Source organism: Callionymus lyra, chromosome 6, assembly GCF_982586985.1.
Source record: "Callionymus lyra chromosome 6, fCalLyr1.hap1.1, whole genome shotgun sequence".
Classification (NCBI taxonomy): Eukaryota; Metazoa; Chordata; class Actinopteri; order Syngnathiformes; family Callionymidae; genus Callionymus; species Callionymus lyra.
Window position 1 is genome coordinate 34,800,418 of NC_141823.1, and position 22,314 is coordinate 34,822,731.

The following is a 22,314-nucleotide window of genomic DNA, read 5'->3' on the forward strand; positions in this document are numbered from 1 at the left end:
AACAGAATAAAATAGAAAGAAAATGATGTGACAAAAGAAAATAAAAAAATACCCAGACTAACATATGGAGTAACCTTTGTGGCCTTCTGGGGCTTGAGGGGGTGGTAGGAGGTTCTAAGGGGGTCTAACGCTGAAGAAGACTGTAGGCACGCTAGGGAGAGGTGAGCTGTCACCCCCCATTACGCTCACAGCCTGAGTTTAAGAAGGGGGAGGGGAAGAAGGAGAGCAAGCAAAAATATTGGTTCCTTGCTAACTGCCATCTAGAGCATCCCCAGGCCTTCAGAACCCTCAATCTGCAATTGCCTCTTGGGAAACACTTGCACGCAACTCCTCATACCGAGCCAACACTGGGGCAGAGTGGGTGTGTCGGGGGTTGTCGGGATGGGGGGCAGCTGTACTCTGTCTCTATCAGTAAAATGTATAGATTTTGTTTAACTCAACAATGACTGTGCATACTCCATCACTCGTCCCACAGAGAGAGGAATAACATTTCCGTTAGGATCATTCAACTTTTGCAAAATAGACCATCCCCCAGTTACACATTGTTAAAGTTCACAATGAGGGCAGGAAAGTTAGTGACTGTCAGTAATAAAGCTTTTACTTTTACATGACATTGTCAATATGGACACATAGAGAAAGTTCACTTCAATTTGGAATGTGAACCAACTATAGTTTCCAGAAATATATTGATGTGAACAAGCTACAAAAGAATACAGTAATGGGCTCAGATTACAAACAACCTGACACACCTCCAGCCATAGTTTTTATTGCATTCAAAATGTTGGCATCTAATAAAAAAGATTGTTCTTACCTACCTGTAGCTATAAAATACAGACAAAACTAAGTGATAATTGATAAGAATAGCGATGTTCTTGCCTGTTACAAACATTTACCAAAAAGGCATTTATTTTGAACCAAGTGGGTCACTTGTATACAGCTAAGAGGGAGTCACTGGTAATATTTTCAACTTTTTTCATACTTAATCCTCAAACTCTATACTCTATAAGCTGGTAAAAAACATTTCCCCAAAACAATCTATTGAAGATGTAAATAATCGATTGATTCAAATTCTAAAGCAGCTTGTCAGTTTAGTGAAGCAGTGTTTAATACAAATGGTGCATGCTTGGGAGAACTAGTTAATATCTGGGCTGGCTTTGAGAGGAAATATACCGACTCGTACATTACTCCGTGTCTGATCAGAAGAAGCCTGCCTCAGATTTGACCTTTTGTGAGAGTTTCAGCATGTACTGCTTAGCCACATTCAGTCCCCCAGATCCCACTGCTAACACCCCTGTCACTCATCATCAATCATCATTGTTTTGGACAAAAGGAGAGTTTGGTTAAGCCACACACTGGTGTATACCCATGCAGCCCCACCAACACACACACACACAGACACACACACCACCATTGCACGGGTTAGGGAACGACAGAAAAATTTGTCCATTTTTGATGCATAAATAATAGTCAAACGACTTTCACATAACTAACAGGTCACAAATGTCTTTATAAAAGCTTTCACTTTGTCCTCTAACATGCCTTTTGAAGTGCAGACTTGTCCTCTGCTTGGCCCTCTGACTCAACCACAGAGTGTTATTAAAGCCTATTCAGACCTTTATACGTGTCCTAACTATCCTCCATCATCTGTCCGTGCCTTTCAATAGCCACCTGTGAACTCTGAAGGACAGGGACACTTGCCCTCATAAAATTCATGAGCATGGCCACATTCACTCAGCAGCAAAATAGCCCTCAATGGCCCAACACCATTTTAAACAACTCCCTGTTGATAGTGTGGATCCTTTTTTAAATACAGCCATATACACCATGGCAGGGGTTAAGTAGGTCCCATGATTAACTGAAACAAATGCCACTAGTTTTCTAAGGTTTTAAGAGCAAAAGGAAAGGATCAAGGGAGCCAATTTGTTTTTTTCAAACAAAGAATCACCCAAACTGTTGTTAAGAACATTTTTTACCACGATTTACAGACAGATCCATCTGACTTTGGTTCTGATCTCACGTTCAAAATCTTTGTAAATTAACTAATCCTGTTTATTTTAAAATTGTAGTAATCATTTCACATATGAACAATAGAGGCATCCCTTTAAACTTTAACAAACTAAATGAGTGAAAATAAAAACAATGTGCAGTGACAAATACACATCCTGACCCTGCAGGACACCGAATGGTATGAGTGTGGGAAAGTTATTTTTAGGATGGAGCTGAGAGCCTTCCTGAGTAGGATGCTCCTGCTCTGGATCAACATTCCACCTTTGAACTACTCCGGCCAGATAACTTTTTGGCAATTGAGGCAGTTTACTTAGTGGATTTTTGTTGGCGAGGTCGAACCTTTATTAATAAATCTTTAAAATAAATTTTAATTAATACATAATCACTAAAATATGAGGTTAAAAAAGTGTTGTCGATTTGTTCTCCCTCTTAGGTACACTTCAACTGTTAATAATAATTTAAAAACAAAAATCCAGAAAATCACATTGTATAATTTTTTATTGTATAACGTAAGGTTTTGATACATCAGAAGAAATACCTTAATATTCGGTACATAAACCTGTGTTTTCATTAATAGAGCTTCAGTTTCTTTAGTTCTTGACCAGGTTTTCACACACTGCAGCAGGGATTTTGCCCAGTCAACCATGCAGATCTTATCCACATCATACACTTTTCGGGCTGTCACTGGACAATTCAGACATTTAGCTCCCTCCATATACGTAATATACATAAGATATTCTATTGGGTTTAAGTCTGAAGATTGGCAAGGCCTCCTCCACTTAAAGAAGTGTAGTTGTTCTGTTCCCTTTAAAAAACCATTCCAAAATAATTATATTACCACTTCCATACGAAGTTGGGATGGTGCTCTTAGTGTTGTGCAGATCTGTCCTCTTCCTCCAAGCACAGCAAGTGTGGTTAAAATCAAAATGCTCAAGTCAGACCACATTACCAATCCTACTCTGGATCATCTAGAAGTTGAGACTTAATACTTGCCTTTGCAATCATTAATTTACTAGCAAAAAAACATAAATAGTGACAGTAAAATAGGACAACAAAGCATGTTTTTACGTAAATAAAATTCAGCAGTCCACAAACATTTTCAACACAATATTTTAAGAAATTATATTTAGAACAAAACACATAATTCCTTGTAGAAAAAAAGATCAATCATATTGTTTACATCAGTCGAAACAAAACAATATTTATAATGCTTTCATGGTTCAAATCAGAGCATAAATTGTAAGATCCTAGTCCACAAAAAGTGCCTTTCTTTACTATTTAAGAGAGACTGTAGGCAAACATCTAGAGAAGACCCAATTTACAAGCTCCAAGCGGCCTACGATTCCCTAGTCAGTACCATTATGCTAATAGACATGCTTAAATGTAGCCAATAGTCCAACAACACCCCACGGATGTAGGGTAGAATGCAAGTTAGAATATCCCGTCTTAATTTAAGCTGAAAACAAGTGCAGTTACTTTAATCAGGAGTGAATCGAATGTGGCCAGTCTTATGTGATGGGGGCTGAGTGGTGCATGGACCTTGTTAAAGGTTCACTGCTCACTGATGCAACAGCTTCACTTCCATAGCCAGTTCAGGCATGCCCCATTCTTACTCGCTGTGGCAGGATTAGTAAATATGCCTAGTATTGTTTTGTTGTATTACTGTCTGACTCCGAGATGAAATATTTCCTTGCGATGGTAAACTCATAGCACTAGACCAGCCAAAAGTACCACATATCAGAATAAATGTTAAGCTTTAAGAAGAAAGCGGAGGAAAAAAGTTGCGGGACCAAACTGTGAACCCAACCCACCCTGTTTGAGCAGCAACTGCTGCTTAAATTGCAAAAAGGTTAATGAGTAAACCAGCAGTTTGGACAGTGGATAGGGACCACTGTCTTCTGCTCTTTTCACAAGACAATTGCACAATACAGTTTTGTATCATTTATTTATTTTAAATTTTAAAATTTAATTGTTGAACATGTTTCCCTGACAGTATAAACAGTGGCCATACATGAATTCTCAACACCTGCCGTTTAAAGGCAGGAAGCACTACGTGAGCCTGTATCATCTGTATTTCAGCCAGTTGTTATTGGTAGATCTTCGCTTGGTACGTGTGCATGCCACTAGATTGAATCTCTAATGGAAACTGTAATTTGAAGTGCATTTATTTATCTTGTGTCAAATATATTAAAATAAATATGTTGCTAATTCACCTTCAGCTGCAATAATGAAGCAATATTTCCACTGAAATAATAATTAATAATAATTTCATTTTGTAACACGAATATTAGTAAAATAAGATTATTCTTATCTGCACAACAGTGAAAATTACAATGACCGGGTAAGTTTGGTCAATTTTGTTTTACAAATTATAGAGAGAAAAATGGTATTTGTTATTACATAACTATACCGTAGTGGGTACTCAGGGTTGCGGTCACTCACCTAGTGGGATCATGGGATTGTGGGATCTAAAAAATGTAGACAAACGTCTGTTATGAGTGGCATGTGTCAGTCTGTTCCAATGACCTGTTGATAAACAGTAAATCCAACTCATGTCTCTTTTCTCATTCTGCCAAATTGGTGATCACGACTTATGCTCATACTCATGCCGAAGTAGCCGATGGAGGTGCCCACAGCGCCCCAAATCCCATGGCCGGCTAGTTTCAACACATCAGTGAAGCTTTCAGAGTTCTGACAGAGCGATCCTGCTCCGTGGTTTAAACACATTGAGGAGATTTTCCAGATATTATTGTTTATTGTTAAGAGTTTAAATTATTTTAGGTATTTTTAAACGTGTATTGGTTTTGATTGTTCAAGCGCTTTGTGATCCTGGTCTAGAAAGGTGCTTTAAAAAATAACAATTACTTACTGACTTACTAAAATTGTAGATGTTCAGTTAAGTTTTGGGTTTACTGAATTGTGAACATTTTAATGCTAGATAATTTACTGTCTATTGGTTAAAAGACAATGTTTTCCTTGCAGAAACTCTGGTTTCTAGAAGTCTTGTGATGATTCTGAGAGATCCCCCAAGACATGGAATGTAAACCTCTCTCAAGCCGCTTCTTGTCTGTTGCAACAGCCCGAGAGGACAACCTGCTGTAACTTCAAAGTTTAGGTTAGGTTTAGGTTTTTTACTCAGCTCAGAAGACAGAGGTTTCTTGTTTCCACACCTGTACATGCATCAACTGCTGAGGCGCATGCATCAACTGCTGAGGCGCACACCTCCTCAAACTCACAGAGTACGAACATTGCTGATTTCTGCAGCTTGGCTGAGGGACAGACTGGATCCAGCTGACTTCAAGAGGAGTCTCTGTGTAGAGTGTGAATACACAGGTGTCAAAGTCGGGGAAGACATCAGTTGTTTTCAGCCGACCATACCGAGGTGGGCTGTGATTGTACTATCTGGCTTTTGAGAGAAAGTTCGTCAGTGTGTTTCCCTCTGCACTTTTGGATCGCCAGGTAATGGCAGAGATGCCGCTTAGAAGCAGCTGTGGTGCGCTGGCAATCAAGAGGAGCTGCTGTTTATGAAGTATTCACTGTAGGACAAACCTTTTCTGGTAGACTACTGTTGTCAGACGGACTAGACAATAATTGAGTGCAGCCACTTGGGTACACCATAGAGGCATTTAGAACCGCGCTATCCCATTTCTGTCATTGAGAAGTTTGCGGTTCATTTGTTGGGCATGGTTTACTACAAAGTGGATTCGGTGCATAATTCTCATCAGGTTGCCGAGGTCATTCCAAAGACAGTGGTGATTACACTTTTTGGACTGTTTGAGTTCCTATGCATACCTTTCAGTCTGTAAGATGCAGCTCAGATCCTTCAGAGGTTGACAGGTTCAGTGTTACAGTATCTGAACATTTTGTTTGTCTTCCTTGAAGACATTGTGGTTTCCAATCAGTCATTACGGCATCTGTTGGACCTTAGGCAGATTTTCAAGCATCTTGATGAGCACTGGTTGATGGTGAACACAACAAAGTGTCAGTTTGAGTTGCCTGTGATTGACTTCTTGGGCCAATCGCATTTTACCTCAGGATCGATATTTCTGCTATGGATGCTGATCAGTGAGGAGTACCTGATAAGCACGATCTTAGGTCCAGCTATACCGGTCAGCTGGAGAAAGCGGTGGTGCAGGATGGTGGTGCACCCTGCACTGCACCCTGGTTTTATAAATGCATGTGTTGTGTGATATATGTCACTTGATTCTAGGATTCTAGGGACCCGTCAATCAAGTGAACAATATCCTATATCATAAATATGGCATTTTAATCTCTCAGAAGACATTGCATTCTTCCAAACTAATGGGGCTTTTCAAACACTTGCACATTTGCAGAATAGATAAAACCCTTATTAAATAATTAATTTAAATCTGATGTATATTGTGCATCTTGGGCATTGCGTGCCAGTGAAGAGACTCCACAGAGAGCTCCTTCTCATAAATGTACCAACCAATAAGCACACCTTATTCCAAAATGTGAGCACCAAGAAAGGAAGCATAAATTATTCACATGTAATATTATTTTAAAGGTCCATTCCCATCTGATTTGAAATCCTGAGACAAGAGGTAGGAAAATATGGCTGAGTTAGAGATCCATATATATATGATTCAGTGAATTTATTTCCTTTTTTAAATCAAGACATTGTGACTTTATTGAGGGAAAATATTGAATGGCAGAGTTCTGCTTTCCCCCAAAAAACCTTTGTCTGATCTTCAACAGCACAATTACTATAGATGCAAACGAAGAGTAAATACGCCCTGACATTGAATACAAACAAATAAACCCCAACACAAAAACAAGCCCCAAGGAAAGGCTCTCTGTCTTATAAATTTTGGAATCACAAATCTTTCTTTTCCTTTATTTATTTTCCTCTCTCAATAATATTATATGGTGCCTCTGAGGAAAAGCCCTCATTTTAATGAGACTTGACCTGAGAATCACTTAACCGTTTCTCTCTGCTTAGGCCTCCGCCTTCTCTCCAAGCCTTCGCTCTGCTCGTCACATAGGTCCATTAACACCCTTCCCTCTGCACCCACAGGCTTCAACAGGGGGCAGACACAGGCGCAGTCATAAAGACATTTTGAGGACATGCCAAGAAACATTAACCTAATCTACACACCTCCCCTTGATTTAAATCTTCAAGTTTTATTCATCCAACTTGTGTCATCCTTCTAATTCTGTTTCCATTTTGCAGAAAATAACTGTTAACCTACAAAGTCATTAAGGATATCATTATTTAACGCAAATATATAACCTGACTTCAATCTCCATACAATAACCAAAAGGAGATGAAATTCGGAAAATGATGTAATACTTAGGTTTCCATTTCCTTGAAATTAAACGGGCCCACATGGTTCCCCATTTCCTTCGACCTGATTGAGTCCACCCCCCTAAAACATTTACTGAGAGGTCGGTTTTCTACATAAAGTGGATGTTGTATTTTTACTTAAGAACAATCTGAAACAGCAACAAGACACAATGATGATGAACTGGTTAAGGGCTTCAGCCTGCCTGCAAAGTATCAAAGGTATTTACAGAATATGTGACAGACCTCGTCAGTGAAACAGACACCTCTAAATAGCCCGACTAATTTGACACAAATCCCTAACTTATACTGTACTTGACCCCGTGACCCTAACCCCAATACCCCACGGGGAGCATTTGCCTGTCAGTTTAAAGGGTCAAACAAAGGTAAAGGAGAAAGCATCTGCATACCATAAGCATTCTTCACTCTAAAAGCATCACGATTATGAAACTGGCGGTAAAGGTCAGTGTCAACCACAGAAAAGGTATAGGGAAATGACTGTGTGATGTCGGTCGTGTCTGAAAAGGTATGTGGCTGTGCTACTTCATTCAAGTCTGTATTGCCATGTGTGGGAGCCAGCAACTTTGGATATGTGTCTATGAGTATGTGTTAATCTTGTGAAAACACCTAACCCCTCTCTACCTGCTCAGACAAGGCCGTGGGTTAATTCCAGCTTCAGGCATCAAGGATAATAATTGCTCATCAACCGCAGTGTGAACTCTCTCAAACGTCAACAGTTACCATGGTAACCTTATCACAGAACAAACAGACTACAAACAAATGATCGTGCCAGGGGTGAGGTTTTAATAAATTGTACAAAAACCTAGTTAGAATATAATGGATTACTGCAAATACGATCATATTTTATTGAACTTACCCATCAGAGTGAAACAAAAAACGATGTCAGTGTAAGTCAAAGCGCAGTAAAGTAATTAGTTAGTGATATGATTGAATGTGCAGGTGTTTTGACATGTAGCAGGAAGGCCAAACACGTGAGATGTGGCAATGTCAATCATTTTTCACTCAAAACCACATTACATATCTGTCAAAATTAAGAGTCAAAGTATAGTTAGAGATAAAAACAGATAGCATGATGGGAACATCACAGATATGAGGAGCAGACAATTTGAGAAAGGGCTGCATTAATGTGGCCTCAGGCTGAGAAGTCCTGCAGCTGGAGTAAATGGGGTGATTAGCACGGATGGTGTGGACTGTCACATGCCAGACACTAGGCCTTAGAATCCAATCACCATATCTAGGTGTCAATCAGCTGCCAACCGATGCGGTAGAGCAGCAGGTCAAACAAAGTATAAACGTTGTCACAGAGCTAAAGAGAAAGCTCATGGCTTACTTGTCTTTCTCAACATAAGATCCCATCATGTCACAGTCAAAGTTTAAATTATTTTTGAAGGATTGATGCCAGAGAGATGATAAGATACCCTGTTATCTGGGAAATTCCCTTGAAGAGGAACATTTGAGACATGCTACAACCTAGGAGCTTGTTTAAAAAACACAGCATAAAAGCTACAGGACAACTTAAAGGATTAAATAATTGTGTAAATAGTCGTGTTCTTAAAACCAGAGCTTTTGCAAGGAAACTATTGTCTTTTAACCACTAGACAGATAATTATCTAGCATTAAAACTTTCACAAGTCAGTAAACCCAAAACTTAACTGAACTTCTACAATTTAAGTAAGTCAGTAAGTCAGTAAGTAATAGTTATTTTTAAAGCGCCTTTCTAGACCAGGATCACAAAGCGCTTGAACAATCAAAAACAATACACGTTTAAAAATACCTAAAATAATTTAAACTCTTAAAGGCAAAGACATAAGACAAACACAGGAGTCCCAGAAGATTATGAAAAAGCCTGCACAAATAGAAAAGTCTTAAGTTGTTTCTTAAAGGAGTCAGTAGATACATCAAACACAGAGGGAGATTGTACCAAAGCTTAGGAGCAACAGCCTGGAAGGATTTCTCTCCTCTCGTCTGGAAAAATTTGCGAGGAACCATCAGTAGATTCTGATCCACAGACCTTAGAGCCCGAGCTGGGGTGTAAGGCTGGATCAGATCACTGATGGAAGGAGGAGCCTGACCATGAATAGCTCTGAAAATAAGAACCAGCATTTTAAAATGGATCCTGAAAGAAACTGGCAGCCAATGCACAATTATTTGTAATAAAAAATGTAAAATAATTTTATGCTGTGTTTCTTTATAAGACTAAATGGAGCTGCATGAGAAGCAGTCGAAACGGGTCATTAAGTAAAACTTATTGTTATCCGTTTATCATTACTATCATTACTGCAATTTAAACTGGCTCCTTACTTGTTACTTCACATCTTAACATTCAAGTCAATGAGCTCACTTGGCAAAGCAGTGAAAAGTCACACGAAAGGAAGTAGGTTTGAGACTTACATCCCATGAAATATATTTTATACAAGATGCTATTCATATTCATACACGATGAGTTAGAACTCCATGTTATTACTCCTTAAAATAAATGACCACTGGATACATAGATGGTTACTCACATGGAAATGATGCATTGAATGACAATAGGATTGCTATAGTTGGCATTTTAAGACTAAATGCGGAACACTGTATAATTGAACCCAGCATCACTTCAATGAAATATGAACTCACAGAAAAAAAAACACATTGACTTTCCATAAATTGCCATTTGCAAAAGTTGCTCGAACAAAGAGAAGCCACCTGTCAGGTGATAAGGCAGAAATACAAATGTTTGTGAAGCTTACATCGTGGGTTTGATTCGTTTACGGCTTCTGCACTTTTTTAATTTTTTGGTTTTCAAGTTATTTATTTGATTAAACACATTGAGTTCTAATTTAATTTAATTTAATTTAATGAGATACAATCATTTTCATTTTTTATTGTTGTTATTTAAAAAGTAAAACAGTTAGATTTGTGCGTGTTTTAGTTCCTACAGGAAAGAAAATCTATATCGGCCAAAAAATGAAGATGAGTGCACACCTCATTTATTTAAATTTTTCTTATGTTTATAAATGTTTATTTAATAACAAAGGATTTATTATTATCACCTTTTGTCTGAATTGATCACAGCATCCAACCTTAAACTGGCCTGTAAGAAGTTACAATTTACTGTGAATGTGTTACTTTTTTTTACCTACTATTTTTAAGGAACTAGGCCAAAACTGGTTAAAAGAAATGTAACTTAGTGACAAAACCTAGCTAGAAGTACAGAACATCATTAAAATGTAATTGTATGTTCTTTGTCAACTTCTCCTGAAAGTTTGATTGAAATACGCATCTGTGTTTAAGTTATTTTGCTAAGAGACAAGACAATCACATAACCTCCTAGGCAAAGGTAAAAAACAAACAAACATTTGCTTATGTATATGTACACAGCAGCAAATAGAATAAAGCAATTTTGACAAAATAATGTGTGTTTTTAGTCTAAATTGTGGATGAAATCTGTTTTAGCATCCATGAACAGTTTTATGTGACCATTCAGTACACAAATCACATTTTGGTGTTGACTTATTAAGAAAAATATAATATATATATATATATATATAAAATATCAAATTAATAAAAACTGAATCACTATTAGGACCACATTCAACTTCTGCCATCAAGTGCTTCCCTATCTTCCTGAAGTTTGCTGAATAAGGCCTTTCAAACAAGCCACACAAAATTGGGTCACCATATAACAGATGACCAGAGCCCCTACACCAACTGCAAGGATGCTATTGGCTAATTACAAAAGCCAAATTAAAAGAATATTTAGGATAACCACCTTGACTTTTACAGACCTTATAAATCCACATCACAGTGGTTTATTCATTAGGTCACCAGAGGGAGGGGGAGAGATGGGAAAGCGCTTTAAAGATGGTACATATAAAGGGCTGACTTTAAAGTATAAGCAACGATTGGGGGATAAGGGGTTCTTTCCTTTCCTACCCCTAACCTCCTGTCTGTGACAATAGACCTCACAAAGAGCTGCTGACCAGAGGGTGTGATAAGGTAATGATAATGTAATGAGGACCAATCAAGAGGCTACACTAAGAGAAGGGCCTCTTTTAATTTCTCTCTAGAGTGGTAGTTCAGTGACAGACTGATTGACAGAGTGAGAGTGATGATGGGACGGAAATCAAATGACTCCGTCCCTGATGAAAAGAGAGAAGGAGGGATTATAGGAAATAATTTAAAAAAAAAGAATGATGAAATGATGAATGTAAACGCTAAATATTTAAGAGTATTTAAAAAGGTTAGAACAAGGGGAAGCCCTCATAGTAAGTAAGTAAGTAATACTTATTTATATAGCGCTTTTCGAGACCAGGGTCACAAAGCGCTTTAACAATCAAAACAATACTCAAAACAGTACATACAGTACATAGGGAAATGATTATTTTCTTAAAATACTTTTTAGGGTCAAATATGGAGAACAAACAAGAAACACATAGTGACCCTCCCTCAAATGAACCAAAAAAGGGACTTTTAAATTATTTATTCAGAAAAGTATTTTTTGTGTTCCGGCTTTGAATAGACATAGGCAGCTGAATGCATAACATGCGTTTGCGAGTACATTTCTCAAACAAGAAACTTTTTTAATTTTAGAAAATGACAATGTCATTTTTTTCTTCTTGTTGCAGGATGCTTTTTAAGATGTAAAGGTATATAATGAAGAGCTATTAAACCAAGGGCTGGATGAAAGCTTGGTATTTAGGGAAAAGGGATGTATTCATCAATGTTAACCTTCATCACTGAAAAGCTGATCCGGTGGACATGGATTTGATGGGGAAAAAGCATAAAAACAGAAAAACACAGCATCAGCCTGCCTGTGGTCACCTTGACGACATACCTCAATGCTAAACTGCTTCCTCTTGAGCTTAAAGGCCAGGTCTTTATGGTCAGGAAGTTGACTCACCAGACAGTTCAGGTGAGGTACCTGCCGTACATGGAGCAGACCTGTGACACACAAGAGGACAGAGTGAAGCCCATGACAGAAAAGGAGCAAAACAACTATTATATATCCAGCAAGAGTGTACAATAACATGCAAATATCAGTCAATATTGTGCCTGCACAAAGAAAATTGTCCTCTAGACATTAAAATACTAAATATGTTAATCAAATGCAAAACACTGGGCTGAGTATTCAACCAACATTATTATTTGCCACATTCATTCCAAAAGTGAATACAAATATTCTATTCTATGGATTATCTGTTTATTATCTGACAAAGTTTACATTTACTTCATAAATATACATATATAGTGCTTTTGTGGTTTAATGAAACTTCCTTAAAACAATGCATGTAGACTAGAATGAAAACAGTCTATACTCATTTCATGGAGGGGATGCATGCTGAAGAAATACATCTAGGTTGGTGATAAAATAGGGAAACGTACAACAGCTTAGGGACGAAGACTATTGTGACAAAAACGGTAAAGATGCATGCATAGTCACAGATAAGAAAACAAAAAACATTTCATGATTTCACATTTACAACATATTTAAACCTATAAAAACAACAAATTACAACATATTTAAACCTATAAAAACAACAAATTACAAATCAAACAGATGCACAAAAATTAAAATTCTTGAAAAATTCTCCGAAACAGAAAACTGAAACCAAAGCACAAAAAAAGGATGATGATATTTTTTAATATTGTTTGTAATGCTGTAACTGTGTATTTAGCACTGCTATTTATTATAAAGCTGTAATATAAATAAATATATTAATATACACATTTACAGTATATTTTCTCTGCATCCATCCAGCAATAATTACCTTTATAATTTCTTTCCATCTTTTTACTTTGGTCTGTCTACTCGTCTTTTAGTCTAGTGCTACAAATAAATAAAGCATTATGTTGCATCATGTTGTAATAGAAGCCCAAGAGGAGCTTATCTCTTTTTTTAGCAGCTTAAAAGGGACAAAAAGGGGAAAATGATCTCTTAGATTGTCTTGTGATGAAGAGTTTTTTTTAGTAATATTACTGAAATGACAGCTTTTAGACTGTATGAAACCCTAACAATGATGAATAGAGTAGAATAGGTAATGTTAGCCTCTAACAACATATGGTCAATTAAACAGCTGAATTCCACTCTATTTTTATCTGGAATTGTTGTGAGGGCCGAACAAAGTAAACACTTATTAAACGAAAGGCATGAGATAATTTATTAAACTGTAGGTCTCCAACAACATGAAACATCAGAAATGTTTTCAAAATGATTCCATCTAATTTTCATTTGTAACTGCTGATGACACAAGCAAACAGCAATTAATAGTGATAATTATTAAAAAGACAGTATCCAAGTGAGTTCTTTGATTTTCACATATCACAGATACTTGGACTTTTTTCCTTTAACGTAGGAAAAAGCAAAATAAAATAATTCATCTTTTTTCAATCATCTGCACCTTCATTTACACACTAACAAGAACGTTTAGAAAACTGAACACACTGGTAAGACATAATTTGTTTACAACTTTCACTATACACAGAAATTGACGTGATCAAAAACCAATGAAATCACAATAGAGAAAAATAAACATTTTATTATCACTGAAGTTAGCATTGGTGGAAAATATGTGTGTGCCATAATATAGAAAAAACAATCATTGATTAAATATGAGAATAATGAAGTCTGAATTATCCCAAACACTAAAACAACTAAGACCTTTACTTCATAGTTCAAAGCTTAATATTGTGGAAAAAAATTGAGATGAACCTTAAAATCTAATGGATAGAATTACAAAAAAAGTAATTAATAAAAATATTAGTATGATGAAACATAATTAACATGTAAAGACTATTGAAATATCTCATTTGTATCTATTTAAAGAAGTAGTTAAGATTTTCATGAGCTTTTGGAATTTAAGTTGATGTCATGAAGGCAAGATAGTAACTGCCAGAGAGTGTCCTCAGTGCCCCAATGCTAAAGTTTGGAAATACAGTGTGTGGGCGAACAACGCCAAAGTTGTACCTTCACAGTACAACTCAGGTTCAAACAAAAAAGCGTGGGATACAATATGAGCGATCAGGGGAGAAATGGAGAACAGGACACAGACAGAGAAAGAGGGGGATGGTGGGTTCTCTCCTCTGTGCACTTGGTTGATTTCCTCTTGCTTGATTTGCAGTGACAGGCTTCCCAGCATGCTTTGAGCAGCCCTGAACTGCTGCCTCAAACACGAACACACAAGCACACACTCTCACACTTACCAGATGTGTTTGCACTCAAAAATACACATCATAACAATCTGAAGAATGAATGGCTTTCCCAACACAGACCAAATCATTCCAAAAATCTTTAAGTGAGAAAAAAATTTAACATGAAGAAAAACGAAACAATTAGATTTAAAATGCACATTCGAGAGATCAGCAGCAATTTACTGTTGTATTTTGTTACCTGTGTCTATCTATCTTAGAATGGCATCATTATATTTTTTCTAAATAAAACATGCTGTTAAGTGGCACCAAAATTTACAATTGAATGTTTTTACGCCTCGTCCCTTCATCTGTCACAACTGGAGTTGTCTCACTCGAGGATAGAAAGAAGGGGGGATACAAGAGGAAAAGCGCAAGAGTGAGTGGGCATGTCTAAAAATACCACATCTCTCAAACTGACCTTTATGTGTGGAGAGTGATAGAGTGAAAGAAAAGGGGGATGCGAGTAGAGAATGATGAAACCTTGGTGGAAAAGTGATCAGACAAGGAGGGGTAAACTTCGGTCCCTTTTCCACTACTTTTTCCTCGCCTCCTTGGCATTCCTCACCCTCCCTCCCAGCCCCTTGCCCTCCATTTATTAGCTGTGCATGCTGGCGATGGAGACATTGAGTGAGGAATAGAGCAATCCAGGCACAGAGGAAGAGAGAGTGATGGTGAGAATATCGATTCCCTAGTGTTGGTCTGCTTTGCTCCAGAGCCTCAGGGGTATGGGACCAGGGATGGAGAGCGGGCAAGGCGAGAGGGAGAGAGGCTCTGCTGGAGGGGGGAGGCAGAGATGGAGGGGGTGAGGGTGCGAGGAGGGGGGGTACAGCGTGGCAGCTGAATCCCCCCCGGCCTGTCTACTGAGGAGCACGTCTGATTGAGCAGCAGCACACTAACGTGCACTGACAGCCTGGCCTGCAAGGGGGCTGCCCTGCCTCCATCCACAGCACAGTCACAGCTTAAATGCACTGCCTGTGTGTGTGTGTGTATCTGACGCTACAGAGTCCATGTGTGTGTGTTCTTACCATGGTAGTCTTTGTAGAGAGGGTTGGTCTCTCTCTCGGAGCCTTTGAAAGATTCCAGGGCGATGGCATAGTCACATAGCCTGGTTATTCTGCCCATTATGGACCTGTTCTGTAACATAGAGGAGGGGGAGAAACATGAGCAGGTAATTAAAAGCCTCCTGACGGGCCATCAGCGTTGCAATTAAATTAGGTCATCATTCCCACGGCCAGGTCAGTCCTGCCCATGGCTTAGGTGAGCGAGATGAAGCACAGAGGCGAGGGAACGCTCAGGCCACACAGGTGAAAACGTGGCTATTTGACATTTGCTCACATTAAGCAGCAGAGCAAACATTACAGGTTACAGACTGAAGTCGTGGTACTTCATCAAGCACTTTGTTAACTCTCATGGCAAAATGGGGAATGACCCAGCCTGATGAGAAGAGCTCCCCCTACTGGAAAGGCTTGGTCAGAAGAAGAGGACAAATCAGGGTTGAATTTAAAAGTAAGGAGGGAATATACAAAAGGGCGAAGGATAACACAAATGGGGGGGGGGGGAGGAGGTCGAGCAACATTGGGAATGTGGGAGAGAGGGAGCAGTGCATTATTAATCACTTGCCTCTTGAATCATTCACATCCTTCTTTCTGTGTTGGCTGCCACCACCTAATGCAGTTTTCATGCCTTCATGTCTTTTTTTCCGGCTCTTTCTTATTCCTTTTCATTTTTGTCCTACTTTTAAAGAAAGAGCAGTCTTCCTGTCAAACCTACCCTGCACTTTGAGGGTATCTGAGGTCAGTCACGTGCACTAATTAAAACTGGTGTCAGCATTTGGTTTCAACAAATTATTAAAAACGTTAATGGAGCTCAGCGGCAAAGGACGTTCGTCTAAGGCCGAATCCAAGCTTCAACGCCACAGCAATAATAAGGAAGCTGTTAGGACACAAATAAGAGTCCTTGGCAAAGACAAAATAGTTTAAAGAGTTTACACATGGAGTGCTTGGTACAAGTCTAATCGGGTCACATGTATCAGACGACTGCAGCAATCGGAGATAACAATGTACCAATAAAACAGTTTTATTAAAAACTTGATATCTTAATTATTGTTGTCCGTTTCTGGTTGTGATTAGATTTTCATTTAAAGTATGACCACCAGTTTTTTTATATGAATAAAAAACCTTTTTGTATAAATGGCATGCAAGTTCTAAATAACACAGCAGTTTTTTTTAAAACATTTTTAAAGAGAAGGCAAACATCAAACATACTGTAGTTATTAAATGTTGTGCATGTAATGAATTTAAATGTTTTCTGCTGCTTTAAATGCTGCCCCTTGACACTAGCCATTTCCGATTCCATTTTTTCTATTTATTTTGTAGTATTTGACAGATTTTTAATTTTTTTTTCCTACTTCATAATTAAACATGCGTCATCCTTGGAAGTCATCTTAATAGTTAAAATCAAAATGTAATGCTCTTCATTGACCCAAACTAAGATAAATTATTCAAAGGTTCTGACCATATTTTCAACCTCCATGCTACCGTGTTGGTGCATCTGACATTTCAAAAACACGTTCCACATTTGCAGGAGAGGGCACACAAATATGGAGGCGAGGGGTTTACAGTTTGTGTGTATGACCTGAAATTTGAAAGATAGTTTGAGAATAGGCATGTTATTTTTTATTTGTATGATGTTTGTGTTTGAAAAAAATGTAACCAACACATAGCAACTTGTCTAAATTCAAAATTTAACATAGTTCAAACAACGTCAAAAGTGTTGTTGTGTAGAGTTGATGAAACAGTTGGATCAATCTATCATGATCGAGTATGTATCAAGACAAAATATAAACATATTTACTTCGATTTTTCTTTTTTAAATTTGTGAAATAATGAACACAATGAAAAAAATGTGTTATATATTATTTTGAGTAACATATGTTGCAAATGTGGGTAAGAGGGAAAGAAATACTCAAGAGAAGAATGTTTCGCCTTACACCAGGAAGAGCAGAAAGGTAAAAATAAATGAATGCATGTTTGAAAATAGTTTAAATCAACATAATATAATAAATGTATGTGTATAGAAGAATTTATTTTAAATCTGTGTTTTTTCCCTTGGATTGCAACCCATCAATCAGTGTATTATAATACTTATTGAAAATAAAATATTTATTGATGTAATATCTTAAATATGTGTTCATATTTTAAACACTCCATAAACAGTATGTATGTGCTATCCCCATGTTTACTTGTTGGGATGGGTGTGGCAGCAGGAGGTAGTATAATAGTGTAGGATGAGGCCAGGACAAGCCTAATTAATGTTTCAGATGGACTGTGGCTCTTTGCTGCTGTGAGGAGGCTTTCAGCGACTTGCTCAGCGTCCCAACCTGCTCAATAATAGATTTCTGGTCCAGCATGGACCCGGCCAGCGGGCCCACTGTTCCCAGTCTAGACGATCTTCCAACGACCGCATTTTGTCAACGGAGCTAATTATTAAATTAACATGGACAACAATGGAGAATCATAACCACTCATTAATTTGTTAAAAAGGAAAACATGATTGTCATTAAATCTGGACTTCAAATGTCACCATTTCCAAAGAGCACTGAAGAGAATCATGTCTTATTAGAATTTCAATGTTAAAATAATTGCAACATAATTCAATCTCTTCATGTAACTGCCTTCAATTGCCTTCACTGTTGGCGAAGACACCAAACACCTGACTCGATCCAAAAATCCCTCACTTTTCCTCCCCCCATGTTCATTCACTCTTCTCCCCAGGGTGGAGAAGAAGGAGGAGACAGATTAAGGGTTTGGAAGTCCAGCCAGAGAGTGACAGGGGGACTGCTTCTAGTACAGCTGACATCTGCTTGTTAGCCATTCTACCTTTTTGACCAGGCCAAGGCCGAAGCACTGTAATCAAACAGACGAAGAGCCAGGTCACCATTTGATGACACGGATGTTTAAAATGTTTTTATTAGACGGTGGCCTTTATAGTGAAAGAAAACTTCGAGAACAAGATTTTTAAATGGGTCATCACAAAATATATCATATATCTCAGATGGCTCTTATCATCAGTGGTGTCTGATGAAGTACAGTCTGGGGGACGGAGGGTTGGGGTTTGCCATATGCCTCAGCAGATGACTCCACCTTCACACTGAGAGGCCAGACTTGACACAAACTCATACTAGCAAACACATATGCACACACACAAAGGGACAGTTGTAAGAATATAAATTACCCAAAGTCACACTCTATTGTGCATAGTTTTATGTAATTAAAGCCCAAACAAACAAACATAGATTAAGAGACCTTTTCATAAAGTGTGTAGTCAAATGAGTGTTGTGGTGACTGGTGCGTTGAGGAAGAGGCCCCACACAGGCTTGAGTCATATCAGGATAACAATGAGCGCCAATGAAGAAGAGGCCAGTCACAAGGGTTTTCTGTCTAACTCTAAATGAGTGAAAGGAAATCTTCATGGGCCAAAGACTCATGGATATAAAATTCCAAACAGGTCAGCTAATGTAAACCCATTCATTAAGGTTCCCAGATCTTTCCTGATGTAAAAGGTCCAAATAGGTACCGAAAAGCATAGCTTAATTGGTTTAGTAATAGTTTTGGTTTTATTTTTCCTTGATAAAATCTTAATCCAAAACATAAAAAAAAACATTTAGATATTTACTGTATAGAGAGAGTGATATTATAATCTGTGATTTGAAACGCCAACTCTCTCTGCATCTGAGTTTATTTGGCAAAATTGCTCTTTTATAATCCCCCTAAAAATAAATGTAATCAACAGGTGCATCTCAAATGTATGACTGTTTGACAAATGTCTTGATTAAGGTTTGAAGAGGTAAAGTTTAATTCATCATTAGTGCCAAACCAGGACTTTTGAAACGTGCTAGTGCTTAAATGTGACTAAAACGTAACTTAAAGACAGAGAGGTAACGCAGAAAGAAAAGTATGTGTGTAATGGTGAGCACATTACCAGGATTAGGTGTGATGGCACTGTAACGACTGCAACGGCCAGGGATGACCTCAGCAATGCCCTGAGCCCATAGAGAAATGTGTTGAGGGAATGGCTGGACTTTGGGTTCTCATGGCAACACAGGTCATCACCCCACAACACCGAACCAAGAGAGTGGAGTCCAATCCGCAAGATGTTACGAGGCTGCTGAAATTGAAACAAAGGCAACAACTTGAGGTATGAGGAAATGTTTTTCAAACACACACACACAACAGGTTTATGGTATTATTTGTTATCAAGGTGATAAAGTGTTCCGTGTCAAATTTTCTGTATTTAAATATCTACTGCTGTTGTTTGGAATGGACCCACAAAGTCAATCATAGGCTGGAAAGTAATGTCTGCAGCACAAACGATTGCAGCACAGTGCCCAAACGTGACTGGACACAACTGCCCAATCACAGAGGCCATCTGACGCAGGCACAATGGACCTGTCAGACAGGCTCCCAATATGGCTGCCACCCAGAAATCCAAGCACATTCTTGGCACGCCAGTGATGATCTGGAGCCAAGGGGGCCTGGGTAAGGGTACAGTGACTTCCCTTAAAACACCGAACCCAACAACAAGAGATACGCCCACTGGCAAAAACACAACATTGAGCCATAATACTTGAACCTAGAGGACCACGAGTGGCTTTTAACATTAAAGCTCCTTGACTCTCAAAACAAAGGTGAGTGGAAAAGTATCAAGTAAGCTTTTTTATCAATACATTGACTTCATATCATCATTCCACCTCTATTATTTTAGTCTTTTTGGAATCTCTCACATCGCGTGGCACTTGTTTTGAATGGATCCATATCTGCATCCCTGGGACCTAAGAAAAACAAACCCCATTGTGTCCATACAACCTTTACAGTTGGCTCAAACTTTCCAAATGAGAACTTCAGTGGCTCTAACAATCAGCCTGCACCTTTGGATGTTTCCTTCGCAAAACAGGTCTTAAAGGGGTTAATTACGAGTATGCAGGGACAAACCGAGCATAAGGGGACTATAGCTACATGTCTGTTGCTCTGGCAACATTGGAAGCGTTGGCCAAAGTCAACTCCTCTATTTGAGCCTATAGGAAAATCAGGGACTAGTGCCAGTAGAGTCCAGCCAAAGACAGGGGCCAACCGTATGGGAAAAAAAACAACAAAAAAACAGCCTGGAACCAAAAACTAATTACCATCTAGTACCATAATCCTGCTGTTTTTATCATCCCACTCACTTCAAAAATGTGTTCATGGTTATTGATTCTCAATGTCTTTGCCAAGTGCATGTTAATAAGATACTTAATAAGAGTTAATAAGAGAACTTAGAATATTTCCTTCCATAGATATATAAGTATAAGCACAACCTTAACTCATATTAAGTTAAAACAGGTGTGGTAGAAAACACCCCACCTGACCAACAGATTACCTGTGGCCTGTACAGTTCAGAACACATAATTTAACCAGCAACAAGCTAAAATGAATCAGCTAGAATTAATTAAGGTGCTCCTGATACCTAGGGATTTACAACATGTATGTACTTGCGTAAAGTTTTTTTTTTTAATGTTTTTAGTTTCTTAAGTGAGAAACATGTGTTATGTATATATTCTGAGGCAGCCTTCAACATTAACAGATTGACACATTGCTGATTCAAAAAATAGTTTATCTTTCCTCTGGAGGGTGGTGACCACAGAAAATATGGAAGACCCTTAGAGTCATCTTTTTGGCAACTTTGAAGAGACCTACACAATGTCAAGCAGTTGGGCATAACGATATTGGGGAAAATACAATTGGAAGCTATTGTTATAGCACATCTATGGCATAAAATACTAATTGAAATAAAGACGAATTGGCTGCAATTGATGACAAATCAAAGAGACAGACAATACAAACTGTAACAAAAGAGCCAGGAACAACCTCTAAAGACATTGAAGGTGTACACCAAATTCAAGGTACATCAGTGTTAGATTGCACGATCCCGTTTTGATCCAAAGTGGACTTCATCGGAGACGACCATGGTTGAAAACAAATCATTGAAAAAACAGACTGGAATTTGTCAAAATGCATGTTGAAAAGCCACAAAGCCTCTTGGAGAATGTCCTATGGACAGACGAGGCAACTGGATTTTTCCGGCAAGGCACATCAGCTCTATCTTGACGGACACAAAGGTGATAAAACTATTGGTTTATTATTACCTTTGTCAGATTTAAGTTACTATGATGCTTTTCATTTATCAAACAAGGCCTACCAACAATATTGTCCACTTGTGTAACCATTTAATGTGAATGATCACATCGATTAATAAACTGGTGACCTTACCACATCCGGTTATTTTGGAACCTTACCACAGTTGGTGTCACAAGAAATCCTTCATTGCGTATGACTTCTTCAAGAGACTTTAGCAACTGAGAATACGACTGCAACATGGAACTGAAATGAAAATTGGGAAAAAGTCATTATTGTAGGCATCATCCAAGTAAAGGTCAGATTTAAACTCTACATTTGTAAATTATTATTGTATTCTGGACAAAGCCTATCCCCACAACTTCAGTGACAGCAACAAGTTCCTCCTGACTTTGCCTTTCTTGGGCCACTGAAGCAGAAAGATGATCCTTATCAAGAGATCCAATTAATTTATTTGGTTGATTAAATTACAACATGAATGCTTCTCTGTCAGCTCCCAGGGGAACTGCTATCTGCCTCGACAGAAAGATGAGACGTGCAAATGCATTAACATAAACAAGGATGATGTCTGAGAAGGTGGACGTAGTCGCCATGTTAATAGGCTGATAACATAAAATATTAGAGAGCAGCATTAAGGTG

At 38.2% G+C, this 22,314-nt stretch overlaps 1 protein-coding gene across 1 annotated transcript in view; it reads right to left on the reverse strand.

The window, feature by feature from the left end:
• Window positions 1–22,314, reverse strand: part of elp4 (elongator acetyltransferase complex subunit 4) — a 58,904-nt gene that overhangs the window by 22,730 nt on the left and 13,860 nt on the right. Inside the window, exons 6-9 of the mRNA XM_087793998.1 lie at window positions 21,837–21,921; window positions 19,487–19,672; window positions 15,532–15,640; window positions 12,153–12,259 (exon numbers count right to left, since the gene is read on the reverse strand). Of these exons, the coding sequence (XP_087650124.1) occupies window positions 12,153–12,259; window positions 15,532–15,640; window positions 19,487–19,672; window positions 21,837–21,921 (487 nt within the window). The remainder of the gene's footprint in view (window positions 1–12,152; window positions 12,260–15,531; window positions 15,641–19,486; window positions 19,673–21,836; window positions 21,922–22,314) is intronic.